At 37.2% G+C, this 15,050-nt stretch overlaps 1 protein-coding gene across 2 annotated transcripts; it reads right to left on the bottom strand.

Annotated features, from left to right (window-relative positions):
* Nucleotides 1-426: 426 nt before the first annotated feature.
* On the bottom strand, nt 427-14,499 carry LOC132600495 (vacuolar protein sorting-associated protein 41 homolog). 2 transcript variants are annotated; one of them, XM_060313707.1, is made up of 20 exons: nt 14,148-14,499; nt 10,527-10,796; nt 10,239-10,418; nt 9,765-10,025; nt 9,267-9,345; nt 8,553-8,714; nt 8,342-8,432; nt 7,117-7,219; nt 4,599-4,702; nt 4,426-4,519; nt 4,145-4,300; nt 3,993-4,055; nt 3,819-3,884; nt 3,311-3,511; nt 2,131-2,208; nt 1,924-2,043; nt 1,756-1,836; nt 1,560-1,645; nt 1,268-1,349; nt 427-1,161 (listed from the first exon to the last, which is right to left on the bottom strand). In XM_060313707.1, exons 1-20 carry the CDS (start codon nt 14,397-14,399, stop codon nt 715-717), a joined length of 2,976 nt encoding a protein of 991 aa, XP_060169690.1. In that variant the 5' UTR covers nt 14,400-14,499; the 3' UTR covers nt 427-714. The 2 variants fall into 2 exon arrangements, with proteins under 2 accessions (XP_060169690.1, XP_060169692.1); XM_060313709.1 differs by lacking the exon at nt 9,267-9,345 and having other exon boundaries at nt 8,553-8,685; nt 14,148-14,497.
* Nucleotides 14,500-15,050: the final 551 nt, after the last annotated feature.

Below are 15,050 nucleotides of genomic sequence, written 5' to 3'. Positions count from 1 at the left end.
CCAAAACTGCTTGCTTTTGACAAACTTAAATGATCATAACATTTAAGAAACTAAGTTGAATCTACCCCAAGGGACCAGTTTTGGATTTTGTCCAGACTGATATGTATATATATTACGGGATATATAGGCCATATCGTGGGTCTATTTGTTACAATAGGCGAACCTCCACTTTCCAAAACATTAGCATATATTCTCGAACAGACATAGAAAAAGGAGCGAAAAGAGTGTATTTACATGTACAGTATTTTAGATGGATACATACAAGTTATAATAACTACTACAATGGACATCAAAAGTAGGAAATCAATGCTATTAAGTATTTATGGTATTCAACTTCATTACTCTTAGCACTGTGCTTTCGTACTGCTTTCTCATCGATATGGATTGCTTCATAATTGAAAAGAGGGAAGAGAGGAGACGAAGACGAAGAAAACGAAGCAATTTTTTTTGTGAATCATTAAACCAGCAAGTTACAGTTCCATAAAGAACAGCATTGTACAAGTAATCTAGAGAATTTTATGCGTTAAGCCATCCCTATAATTGAAGGGATAGCAGAGAATTTGACTCGAACAATAAATACAGTACGAATGCCTAAAATACAGATATAGAACATTAGAAAGCAGCATCTATCTATCTAATAAATAACACATGCTCATGATATATGCACACACCACGCAAAACTAGGGTACACCACAAAAAAAACACAACAAACAGTCAACCTGCAGCTGTAGTACACAAAATACAACGCATCCGAGGGGTACCTGAAGAAGCATCTTCATCATCATCGTCTTCTTCTTCATCATCAGTACCATTATCAAATTCATAATATGACGCACTTCCCTTGGAAGCAGCACCACCTTCTTTTTTATTGCCAATGGAAATGGTGGACTCCATAAGACAAGTTGTATGGTAGGCATGACAACAAAAGAAGGCAATAATTGATACGTTCTGTAGAGAAAACGGATCAAAACATATGCAACACCTTCCACCACCTCTGGTTTTTGACTTGACCTCCATGGATTTCATACTCATGACTCTCTCTCCTAAATATGAAGACCTCTGCTCACTCCTTTGGGACCGTGCTTGATCGACGTCCTCACTCAAACATATTGCACGCTTTGCTTCCTTGTAGTATTTGACTAGCAGGTTGACACAATCAGCCTGGCAGTGAAACCAAGTCATCAAAGGAATTATTTTCATCATAACTTGCACGCAAATGCAAATCGTCTGTAAGATACCATTGAAAGTATGCTCATAAATAGTGTACCTTGAGTATGGCATTACAACCATGTCTAAGAGAAGTTTCTGTTCTGTAGTCAGTGACAATTTTGACCAGACGGTCCCTCAGACTGCAATGTAAATAAATAACTTATGATGCTCATGGAAAAGCAATATCAGGTCAAGTCACAATTAGATTACCTCCTCCTATTTCACTAGTCAAGAAGGCTTGCCAGCAATATAAGCATTTTATGCCAAAAGAACAAAAGCAAAAAGCTTCATGTATCTTGTTTAAGTGTCATTCCTATGAAAATGTGAGTTCACTTGATCGACAAACTTACCGAGGTATTTCCAAGCCATTGGGCAACATATTTACAATACAAAGGGGATCAAGATTCCCTACAGTATGCTCTAACAATACACCAACCTGTAAATAAGAAAATAAGGCAACTTAACCCAAAACAGCAAATATTAAAACAATGTTCATACATTCTCGTGTGCTTTAAAGAAGAGGGAAAAAAGAAGACGATGCTTTACCATTTCGGGCTTATTAAGACTTTGCTTAATCAGCTCATCCCATAGTTCATCATCATGTTGCATGCTTACAAATTCTATGGCCTACACGTGAGTAGTTATAACGCTAGTCTGTTGAACTCCAAATTTTGAAAAAACAATATCAAGACTACAAAATCAGCAAGAACTCACCTCTTCTATGTCTCCTAATCTATTTATGATAACAGCAAGCGCCTGCTTTGCGTTCCCCATTCTTCCGAGGATGAAAACTTGCTCCTTTAATAAATCTCTCTTCACGCAGATATCATAAGCCTAGTATAATTCATTCAAGAGAAGGACGATCAATAAGAAGAACAATAAGCCAAAGACTGGGACTTGTCACCCATTCATTCAAAGAACCTTCTCAAGTGTATAATGCTGGCTACTTCTGAGAAAGGGAAGCATCATCTTTGGATCATAGTCAGCGTAAAGCTCGACCTATAAAAGCATAAGCAGGGAGAAACTATATCAGTGGACACAAATAGAATCCACAAAATGTAAGAATCAAATAAACAAATAAAGGCATCCATACACCAAGTAAATGCATATGCATTAGAAAGCATGGACATAAAAGAAAAAAAGACCACAAATATGGGGCATAAACACCTTAAGGCATAAGGAAATACTTGTCTTGCAACTTCCCAAAGTTATATCTTCTAGGCTAGTAGAATGCTATGTTCGTCCAATGGAACATGTAAAAAGCCACTTTTGTTTTTTACCCTGATCAATTAGAGATACTCTATGTTTCATGGATTCACCTATAGGTACTATTTGACACCAGCGGATAAGTATTCGAGACGTATATGTAGTTTCTAAACTTTTTGTGTATTTTGAATAATTCATATGGAGTACCGACAAATGAAGGATCCATTTCACATAGGAGATACTTAAGCTTCCCAAAAGTAAAGACATGAAATTGTTGAATCCACTGTGTGTACAGATGAGTGAAAGCACAATCAACAATGCAACCTTTGGACAAAAAAAAAAAAAAAAAAAAAAAAAAAAAAAAACGTGACTTAAAATGTGGAACACTGAAGAAAGGCTGTTTCAGGATAAAGAAATTTATAAGCATTAGGCAGGGCTAGTTAATGGAACAGCTCTTTCTCGAGTAATTGAAGATTTTACAATTATCGACGAACGTGTAGATTTTTGTGTTCAACATAGCTGAACAATAACATCAATGTAATGCATTAACTTTTCTATAGGTACAGTAACTTCTTACTGGAGTGGACCCATCTTACCAATTTAGAGTTCGAAAAGGGCTTAGTGTCCTTGAGTTACCATATCGAAATGTTAACTTGTAGATGGCGCTAACAAATTGTCAAGTGGCACAAAATGGGATCAGGCACCAACATGAACAGAAAGACACTGCATATATCTTCAGTTACAATTCAAATCCAAAATATTTAGCCCAAGAAGCATGAGCAGGGACATAATTCTCATCATAGAAGATGCACTGCCATGTCACCTTAGAGCTCAGCTAGTAATTACCTCAAAATAAACTTTAAAGAGAACGCTCCCAGGCTGATTCTATACAAACCTGCATGTCATGGTACTCCCGTCCAGCATGAGGATTCACCTCAAATAGTGAATGAAGATACAGATGCAAAAGGAAACGATGGTCACACTTATTCCTTGCAGCCATAAGTTGTGATACCACTTCAGGCGGGTGTATTAGGTCCCTATGCTGGATCAACAAAGGTACGGTACGCTTGCTGTCAACCATCATTAGTTGGACAACCTGTCAGTCCATGACAATTAGACAATCATAAGGGAAGCAGTTATAGGAACATATTATCTAACCTATGACCAATATTATGTTCTTAAAGTCCCTTACTTCTTGTTTCCAGAACATCAAGAAGGCAAAAACAGGATTTATTTCCTTCTAGAAATAGTAAAACATCAATTGACTAAAGAAAAAACAGAACAGAAAAAGAAAAACGATAAAGATTTTATTTTCCATTAGAGATGCATTACACCTTTCCCAATATAACATATAGGACAGTTAGTTACATAATAAATCCAGCCAATCTAATGTACAGTCATACCTTTTCACGCACAGCGTCATGCAAATTATGCTTTTCAATGAAGTCAAACAGGTCCGGCTTCATAAGCTGGAAGCATAAACAATCGAACAAAGAGCGAAAGAAGTCAACTTCTTAACACACAATTATCAACATCCTCGTCTCAGGGTAATAAAGTTGATACAGCACTGAACTTACATCCGCATAAAGAGCAAAAGCTTTTTCATGTTGTCCATCAATCACATATAATTCTGCTAGAGCCTACATGTTAACGTGGCACAATAATTAAATATAACCAAAAAAAGCATATGTAGAACATACGAGATGAACAGGAACTCCTATGCACTTACCTCTTTGAGGTGATCAGTCATAGATGAAGTATTAAGCTGAGATTCTATAGCTGATATAACAGGTGATGTAGAATAAATGCCAGGTGGCCATGATTTCACAGTTGATAAGAGATCCTTGTGGAAAGACGGATTTGTTGTCATAGCAACAAGAGCTACCTAAATTACAACAAATGATTTAGTAGTTGACTTTTTTTATGAGGAATGATTCAATTGTTGGCTCTCTTTAGGCGTGCATAAGAAGTCATTCAAGATACTACTAGGCATAGTAGGACAGTGCATACCTCATAAGCTGTATCACGTAATCTTGGATGTTCTGTTGGAATGTATGGGACCAACACGGGGAGTTGACGCAGATGTGCAAAATGGAAAACCCACCTGGAAAAGACAACCAGTTGCACTTCAATAACACAAAGTATATTTCCTAGAGAGTTCATCGTTTTAAGGATATTTATACCTTTCCCATGCGGAAGCTGATCCTCGCAACAACTTTGGACATAAAGATGCCGCTTCGCCATACTTCCTTTCCACAATCAGATGATCAAGGTATCTCGAACCCACCTGATTTGAGTAGACAATTTTGTGACAAACAAGCTTTAATGAGTATCTTATTAGTGGATGTCCAAATCTTAGAAACATGATCAAAAAGAACAATCAAGAATAAACTAATTATGGAAACTATCCATGTATAGTAAGACATACTGCTCAGAAAAAGAGATTTGTGACACCAATACATTGGAGATATACCATTAAGAACTTCAGGCAGGTACGGATAGAAGATAAAGGTGCCATACGATAATTTAGAAACTTGTCTTATTTATAAGAGTAGTTGCAGAGCACTTATGGTGTGACACAAAAAAAAAAAAAAAAAAAAACTGGGAAAAACCGGGAAATTCTAAGAAATCAGAGAAGGAAAATAGATTATCTCAAACACAGAAGACTAGCTATTGCAATGTGACATAAATATGAAACAACGGCCCAACCAAACGTGGCACAGAAGTTGGGTTAGATAATAAATGAATCAGGTACTGCAATGTAATGGAGGTGTAAAAGAGCTTAATTTTTCCAAAGCTAATCTACTGAACTTGGTCCAAGCACACCAGGAACCTTTTGGGAGCCTATCATTAATCTCAACCTTGGCGCAATTTTCTTTGAGCATTTAGCAATGCCATTTAAGAGGCATCAGTAAAGTCAAGAAAGGACCATTATCCAACCTGAACTTAGTGTCGCTCATTCTCTGACAACAACAACAACATACCCAGTTGAATCCCACAGTGTGGGGTCTAGGGAGGGTTAAATGTACGCAGACCTTACCCCCACCTTGGAAGGTAGGGAGGCTGTTTCCGAAAGACCCTCGGCTCAAAAGAAAACAAGAAAACAAGGGGGGAAAAGTCAGGTACCGACAAGCAAATCAAAGCAATGCGAAAATGAGAAATAAAAAGGGCAAAGAAGTCATGATAAAACAGCATGGAGAGACAAGACCCAACACATAAAAGCAGGAAACAAAGGGCAATAAAAAGTAGAGCAAAACTATGCCTACTAGTGCGACAGAAAAGTGAGACTACCTACTAGCCTTCTATCTTAATCTGAGCCCTCCACAACCTCCTATCTAAGGTCATGTCCTCGGTAATCTGAAACTGCGCCATGTCCTGCCTAATCACCTCTCCCTAATATTTCTTTGGCCTTCCTCTACCTCTCCTAAAACCGTCCATAGCCAACCTCTCACACCTCCGCACTGGGGCATCTATGTCTCTCCTCGTCACATGCCCAAACCATCTCAGCCTCGCTTCCCGCATCTTGTCCCCCACCGATGCCACTCCCACTTTGTCCCGGATGTCCTCATTCCTGATCCTATCTCTCCTAGTGTGCCCACACATCCACCGCAACATTCTCATTTCCGCGACTTTCATCGCTCATTCTCTGAGTGAGGGAGAAATATTTATCGGCAAAGTTAACACATTAAGGTACTGGATTCTTTTGGAAGGCAAAAAAGGAGAAATTTACTCGGTAACACAGAAAAGAAGAGGGGAGCAAAAGGGAACTGAAGAAAAGAGCATACATATGAAAAGATGGTCATAGAGATGCCACTGGATAGTGCAGACACATTCTTAACAACTATAAAATGAAAATGGTGCAAGGAATAACAGAGCAAAGCTCCATTAGTAACAAACTGATTTGAGTGTTGACTACAGAGGAAAATCATGGAACTACCATCTGGTAACTACATTTGACCATCTTGGACTAGTTGTCAGTTGGAAACTGCAGAAACAAAGAAGCGACTTTGTTAGTGAATTAAGAAAGACAAAAACTTAATGTCTCTTCATAATACATATGGCCGGCAATTGGTCTAAACCTTCGACTACCGACTAATTGAGACCCCCCAGGGGTTTCGTCTAGTGGTAACAGTGCAGATCGTGATGTGTGGATTAGGTGCGTGTCACAGGTTCGAATCCGATCGCTGACAAAAGCTTGGGGTTAAATAGAGAAGAATAGAGGGGTTGGCCCATTAAGCCACCAAATTTTGAACCTTGTGCCACTAGCACCCGGTATTTCTCGCTTATCAAAAAAAAAAAAGTTATGTCTACATACGCTTCTTATTCATGTAGAATTAGAAAATGAGATATGCATATAAATGAGAAGTAAATGCGAGTTCTTTTATTAGGCTCCGAAGCACTTAGAAGACAAGAAGATTTTTATTAGAACAAATAGACAGAATCCGGGTGATAACATAGCCTGCAGGTCAGTACATCAAATAGAAAGTTAAGTCGAAATATTTTTAAGATGACATAGAAATGCAAGCAAGGCATGATCAAAGAAAGTGTCACTTTAGTCCTTCCCCATCCTTTACATATAAAAGACACATATAGAAGTTGTTGAGCATCATTGCAACAAATTGATCTCTATTAAGCTGAACTGATATGAAAATTATAGTGGTTTGATGCAAAAATCAAGATAAACTACATTCAATAAAGTACCTCATCAACGAGCTCACTCCTTCCCTTATTAGCCTCAACTGCTTCTAAAGCTTTCTCATGCCATCCATGCTGGAGAAGCCAATTAATATGATCTTCTGTGTCCCTAACAATCACCATAGAATAAATATGAAATTAAATTAACAAATTCTTCCAATCAGCATTCCTGTATCTAAACAGAAGGGAATGTCATTCTTTGGATAGATAGATGCTTTTTGATTGTTAAAAATTCTTTGGATAGACATTACTTGAATGGGCTTTCAACCGTTGACAAGAGACATAGTTATTGAGTTATTTTCTTTTACACCAAGTTAAAGTCCTTAATGGGGTCAGACAGTTTAAGGACATGGACATGCCTAGACATGTGTAACACATTTTTATAATTTGTGTATTTTTTTATTTTTTAGTTTAAATTTCTGAGCAAGTGTATCCTCCATTTTGCAGGAATGTCCTAGATTCCCACACTTGATAAAAAAGTATGTCCTACATTTTCACACCAAATGAAACCTTTTTTGGCTACTGTAGATGGTTAAATCAGATTTTTCTCTTCCTCTCTCTTCAGTGAGTTTTCCCTATTTTTCTGCTTGGCTGCTACCATGCTTCTGAGTTCACATTATCTTCTACTCCTCTGCTTCTCTGTCATAAGTTCAAGCTGGCTTCTTCCTCTTCCCCTTTCCCTTCCTCTTCCCCTTGTCCCTCCTCCCCATCCTTCACTAGTTTTTCCCAAACCACCTCTGTTTTTCCCTACTTTTCTGTTTGGCTGCTACCATGCTTCTGGGTTCACGTTATCTTGTTCCGCTCCTCCGCTTCTCTGTCTTAAGTTCAAGCTGGCTTCTTCCCCTTCCCCTTCCCCTTCCCCTTCCCCTTCTCCCTCCTCCTCCTCCTCATCCTTCACTAGTCTTTCCCAAACCACCTCCCTCCCTCCTTATTTGGTTCAATATGCGGCTAATCTTGTTTATTTATAAATTTCTCTCTGCTTTATGCCTCTGCACCACTATTATGAAATGAGATGGGGATCTTGAATTACTAAAGTATTTGGTGTTACTTGGATGCCTTCCTGAAATCACAAGCAAATTTGTCTTGGGCAATCCTCCCCTGTTGAGCTAACTTTTGGGGTTGAGTTAGGCCAAGGTCCATTTCTTTTATAAGAACCTCAATTTGCTTGGTGCATATATGCATAATCACATAGGAATTGACACATTAAACAATTAGAAAGAGTTTTACCAACCTGGGCTTCGCAATAATCACATCTTTTGGGGACACAACGTAGTACAAGGGCTCATCACCAGCAGCCCACTGACCCCCTGCATAGCTGCTACCTATATCATTTGGTTATGTTATATCAACTCATAAAGAATCTCTAAAAGTGAGCGAAATGAATACAAATTGATGAAAGAAAAAGCAAAGGGATGAAAAACTTACAAACACTCAAGGATTACCTGAAAATGGAGCATGTGCAAGCGAATAATCTTTCGCCTTGTAATGCTCAAAGCCATGTACAGGAAGAGCATCGGTAGCCAGCTCATCATTATTCCACGTCACAACACGCACTTCTGGTCTTTGAGCATTTCCCTGTTGGATGAATTCACAAATCCTAGCAACTATCACCAATTACCCTTATTAAACAACACGGATATCAGTAGCATTTGGTGGGTAACAAACGAAAGTTTAGGAGAACATCCTACAGAGAAGCAAAGAGTCTTATGCCATTAATGTCATATGGTGGGGGCAACCAAATATAATATAGTTCATCCGTTAGAAATCTACAGGGAACATGGCATTTGAGATGGCCAAAACTTACAAGGCTAGAATTAAATACACTTCTACTTGTAACTTAAGCTAGGGGCGGAGCCAAGTGTAGTTGAGGGGGTTCATCCCTCGGCAGAAAATTACAGTGTATATTGAAGGTTAAAATTATTTTTTTATGTATATATGGTAGGTGTTGAACCCCCTTAGCTTCTTGTATATTTACCTCTTTATATTTTTGAACCCTCTTACTGAAAATCCTGGCTCCGCCACTGACTTAAGCACATAACCCTCTCCAATTTATGCATCATAGAAACCATTCAATTTTTTTACCCAGATCAACAGATCGCATACAAACACAATCCCCTCACTAACTCATTCGCATAAGACTAAATTAGTGTTCTTACCAGATGACCTCTTCGCCATCCCTACGTGCCCCCCGAAGATAACCCTCTTCATATCTTTGGTCCATCTTAGGTTTAAAATCTGAAGTAATAGGAATTGTTGTAATTATCACAAGAACAAGAATAGGCAGCTTGGGTAAAAATGTTAACGGTCAACCAAGGCCATAAATGGAATAAAGCTTTGAGAATATCCCGAAAGTTGAGGGAAGTCATGTGACGTGGAAAATCTAGAGCAGTATACAAATTTTAATCCAAAACTTTACAAGGCCACATAGACATGTAGTGATCACTATAATACCAATGTACTTTCACTAGACCACAACCATTTGAAGTCAAGGGTTGGCATCAAATAACAACAAAGTCCCTCAAAATAAGTAAACATCCATAGAAGTGAAGCATAGCAAGAAAATAACTCATTTATAAAACATTAAGGCTCAAACACACTGTCATTTGATCCAGCGCATCAGTTAAGTCCAAGGTCATAAAGAAGGAAGCAGATACCTGTCTTGAAGGAATAGTGCTGCTGAAGTCCTTCTCTCTATCTTCTTCGGCAGGAATATAAGCTAGAATAACCAAAGAATCACCAAAAGGAGCAAGTCCTGAAATGAAATAGCTGGTTTGAAAGGATGCCACAATATCCACCTCATTCAGACTAGACATGGTTATATACTTGTATGACCCATTCACGCCTTTGTTCTGGATTGTTTTTATTGATGCAATTTTCACAGAGGTGCCCCATCCAATGACCAAAAGAGTGTCATCCTGAATGTGAAGGTAAAATAATGAGAATTGTCCAGAATACTTAAAAGTAACCAACAAACACAACAACTGAGACAGAAAAGAGACGATTATGGTTTCACTTGCAAAATACGGTGGGGAAATCGAAAACAAAACGGCAGTCATACATTGCATACAAATGTCTCATAAAAACTACAATCCGTGGATACAGATTTCTAAAACAGCCTTGAAACCTACCTGCCAAACTATATGAGGGACCAGAAGTTCAGGGTGTGGACTTCCACGAGGTCGTTCAATGAAAGTTATGCGCTGATCATTGGCAGCATCATAAACTTTAACTCCTGCATCATTCGCCCAGGCAATGAGATTAGTCCGCCACTTCACTGCATGAATTGGACCTTCACCAGAGTGCAGAACCTGCCAAAGAGAACCGCATGAATACCAATCAGGAGTTGCCCCCAATCTTTTCATGTTCCCTCAATGAGAAGAGGTAAATGCACTTAAGACTATGGGAAAAGGCCAAACCTGGTCCCGATAGCCCATCCACTTCTTCGCATTAAGATACAAATTACCAGCTAAACCACCAGTCACAAATCTTCTGGCAGATTTTCTCACATAATCTGGGTCTAAAGCAATGGCCTTCATAGGTCGATGATACTCAAATTTCATCCTCTCATTAGTAAAAAGACTATTTATTACAACAGATCCATCATCAGAACAGCTTCCAATGTATTCACCTTCTGCGTCAAAGCAGAGATCGTTGACTGCAGCAGTGTGCGCAGCAAACTCTTTAACCTATGGCAGACAAAACTTTTAATATTTAAGTAAAGACCAAGTGACTTCTTGATTAGGAAAACTCAAACCAACGAGCAAGATCCTTTCTATGGTTAGAGTTTAGAGAAACATGAGATCCTAAACTATGCTTTTTTCAACAAGAGCTTTGATTATCAAACTGAAGTAACACAGTCCTATTTGACTGCAACATGCAAACCTAAAGATTTACTCCTCTTAACCAGTTGGCGAGAAGATGCAATTGTTTTTTAAAAAAATCCATTATTTTTTCCAAACTATGTGACTTCAAAATGTTACATCAATGATCTTACCATACTCCAACAAATAGGAAAACCAAGCAAGATGCAGTGAATAGATCATTGCACTGAGTAGTGGATAGTCGTCCGGAAACAGTTACCCATAACCAAATGATTGCAGAACAAAAAGTTTGTCCTAAAAATAAAATAAGATAGTTTTTTCCTTAATCGGGCTCATCAAGAAGAATAAGATATACTTTCCCTTGGGCAAAATGACAAAGATCTGAGCAGAAAAAAGAAAATCATTTCACTTTTAACCAGGATGGTAATGGCTTTCTGCCAATTTTGATATGTTGGGGTGGAACATGGGAATATACAAAGTGGATATGATAAGTATCACTAGGGCGATACATTAATGTTAGATAAAATGCAATGCAATATTGGCATAATCTGTATGCCAACCTTTTCTCAGGATGCAGACGACACACAGATTGGCCTGTTTTAAATCAATAGTAAATAAGTATAGATGCTCTAGATTCCCAACAGGCCACACCCTTTTACTGATTAATACAATAGACATGTTTGCACTATTACACCAAATGCTTTTCTAACATTTAGATATGGAGATCAAGGAATAAGTTGTCTATATTTACACAACTAGACTACAAGCTTTTCAACCCTCATACCTTTTTATGGCAAGCTTTACTTCCACGTACTTTATTCTATGTGTTTAACTAAGCTTTCTATCTTGCCTAAAATAGGGATTAGAATGGACTACAGGTTTATGAAAGCACTGATACTCCTCTCTCTAAGCTGGCTGCTTCTATATTTTTCTGATGAAGAAGTTGGCTGCTTCTCTAGATTAAACCAGAAAACCCAAACAACAGAAATTTGTCTCCGACTAGTACAAAGAAGCAAATATCTAAGCCCCTCTCCAGTAACTACAAAGTTGATAAAACTATCTTTCGGCTGCACAGCAAGCCCCCATAATACTTTCTCCATAAATGTCTGCAGTTTTGCTGGATTCATCTTCATGACTACTTTAAGAATCATCTTTCCAGGTTAAAAATCTGAGTCGTAAAACTACAGACAAGGCTGGCAGTATTGCAGACTAAAAGAGTAAACCATTTTGTTAGTATATTCCAGCCTCAGGCGTATCACAAAATTGATGGGCCTCACACATAACTAGAATTCATTTAAACTAAAAAGAAAAGAAATTTTAAAGGTTTAGCTATTGAAATGGCATCTATCTGCTCATATTTCTCAAGTAAAACATAACCTCTAAAAATTGGAGTAGGTAAATTTTGCCTCATCCACAAGCCACTCTAATAAAAAAAAATCAAACAAACAATAAAAGGAGAGCTACAATTGACAAAGCATTGATGTTAAAAGGGAATTTGACTACTGATCACTCTTTTCCAGCCAAATTCACGAAAATTTTAAACAATATCACAACAGTAACATAAACATCAGTCACGAATTCACAACATATGAACAAAAAATCAATGCAAAAAGAAAGACGTGTGAAAAAAGAAAAGACTTAAATACATAGGTAGCCCCTTAAACTTGTCAGGATATTCCATTTAGACACTCAAACTAAGTCTTGTTCCAATTGAACACCTCAATTCCTAATAAGGTGTTCCAATTAGATACTTTCGGTTCAAATTTTGAAACTTATTTTGCCTGCGTGTTTTCATTTGTCTATTTCATAGCGAAGTTAAGCACATAAAATATGTCTATCTCCTTTAATTATACGCATTTGCCTCAATAAGCCGTAAAATCCTAAGCTTTTTCTATTTCAGGTTGATGCATATAATTAAAGGGGATGGACATATTTTAAGTGATTAACTTAACTAGCTATAAGAAGAATGGAAGCACACGCCAAAAAAAAAAAAATCTAAAAATTTGAAAATAAAATGTCTGATTGAAACACTTATTAAGAGTTGAGGTGTTCAATTGGAACAAGACCTAGTTTGAGTGTCTAAATGGAATATCCTTTCAAGTTTAAGAGGCTGGCTATGTGTTAAGCCAAAAAAAAAAAAAGGAAAATATCATTACCTGATCACTATTTTCCAGCTAAATTCACGAAAAAATTTAAACAATATCACAACAGTAACATAAACATCAGTCACGAATTCACAACATATGAACAAAAACTCAATGCAAAAAGAAAGAAGTGTCAAAAAAATTTCGCGTGTGTGTTTTCATTCGTCTACGTAGTGAAGTTAAGTACATAAAATATGTCTATCTCCTTTAATTATACGCATTCGCTATTCGCCTCAATAAGCTGTAAAATTCTAAGCTTTTTCTACTTGACGTTGATGTTTATACTTAAAGAATATCAACATAATTTATCCGAATAACTTAACTAACTAATAGACGAATGAAAACACATACAAAAAAAAAAAACTCTAAGAATTTGAACCGAAAATGTCTAGTTGAAACACTTTATTAAGGAGCCGTTTGGCCATGAGAATTATTCACTTTTTTCCAGAGAATTTTTTCAGTTTATTTGAAAATCAGCTTTTGGCCATAAAAATTCCAAATACAATTTGAAGTTGTATTGGAATTTGGAAAACACCTAAAACCTTGTTTTCACTTTTTTTTTTTTACTTTCAATACATTCAAACAACCAAACCAAATGTTCCGTGCAAAAACTATAACCAAACACAAACTTCAACTTCAAAAATCCGAAATAAAGTGAAAAATGTTTGGTTTCTATAGCCAAATGCTTACTTTAAGAATTGAGTGTTCAATTGAAACAAGTTTACGTTCGAGTGTCTAAATAAACTAGGCATAATACATAAATTGGCCCTCAAACTTAGCCTCAACTGGCAAATATATCCTCTCACTTTGGGTGTGCACAAGTAGGCATTTCAACTTGTATAAAATTGAACACGTAATCACAAATGTTAACATAGCACATAACTTTTCGGGTTGTACTTATACAATTTGAGGTGTCTCGATGATCATTTTGTAAATTAAAGTGTTTAACTAACAAAGTAGAGACAAGTTGAGGTGTCTATTTGTACACACCTAAAGTTGAAGGACATACTTACTAGCTGAGGTCAACTTTAAGGGGCTTGGCTAGGTAAAGAAAAGAGAAAAAAGTCATTACTTGATTGCCAAGGAAATCTAGAATGTGAACGGCACCACCGTAAGTACCAAGTGCAATCATTCGTTCAGCAACAGCAATACACGTGGCAGCATCACTTGATAGAAGAGATTGTACACTGCCTCCCATCCGTTGATACTTAAGCCTTGGTTCATATTCATCTTCTTCTATTTCTTCTTCATCGGAATATTCTTCGGAATATTCGTATCTTTCATCGTCGCCGTCAATTCCGTTATCAGATAACTTACGTGACATCCTGACCGGAGATCTGTAAAGGTTAACTACTTTTTTGGAGTTGAGGTGCTTTTATAACCTTTTGCCCGTTAAACAGTTGATTAATTAGCAATTAGGGGTCCCTTCGTCTTAATTATGTGGCACGTTAAGAAACAAAGGATTTTTCTAAGACAATATTTGTGTGATTTGTCAAAAATATCCCAAATAGTGGATATCCAAAATATCCCAAAATATCCCAAAATATCTCAAAATATCTCATGTCCTGTTTCTCTATAAATAGGATGCACAAATGCAATGTTGAAAGAGCAGAAGTAATATAAACTGATATCTCTCTACATATTCTCTCTACATATTTCTTCTGTATATTTACTTCATAGCTTTATTTTATAACACGTTATCAGCACGAGACTCTGTTATCTCGAGCAAATACTTCAAAACCTCGAAGGTATTGATTTCTTCGTTTTCCTTTACTAATGGCAAATCTTACTAAATGTGAATTTGTAGCCTTAGATATATCCGGTAATAGATATATGTCTTGGATTCTTGATGCCGAGATTCACCTTAATGCGATGGGTCTGGAAGACACCATCAAAGATAAAAATGAGGCATCAAACCAAAACCGTGCTAAGGCAATGATATTCCTCCGCCGTCATCTTGATGAGAATTTGAAAA

The sequence above is a fragment of the Lycium barbarum genome, chromosome 6 (assembly GCF_019175385.1).
Source record: "Lycium barbarum isolate Lr01 chromosome 6, ASM1917538v2, whole genome shotgun sequence".
Taxonomy (NCBI): domain Eukaryota; kingdom Viridiplantae; phylum Streptophyta; class Magnoliopsida; order Solanales; family Solanaceae; genus Lycium; species Lycium barbarum.
Note: the sequence above shows the minus strand (reverse complement) of the source record. Positions and strands in the feature narration are given on the sequence as shown.

Bases quoted from the DNA above. Each gene is read 5' to 3' on its own strand.
- LOC132600495 (XM_060313707.1), bottom strand. From the start codon at position 14,399: ATGTCACGTAAGTTATCTGATAACGGAATTGACGGCGACGATGAAAGA. The intron at 8,715-9,266 runs GTAAGAACACTA...AATTGGTGATAG, and splicing joins GATGGCGAAGAGGTCATCTG to TTGCTAGGATTTGTGAATTC. The intron at 8,433-8,552 runs GTAATCCTTGAG...CAAATGATATAG, and splicing joins TGCACATGCTCCATTTTCAG to GTAGCAGCTATGCAGGGGGT.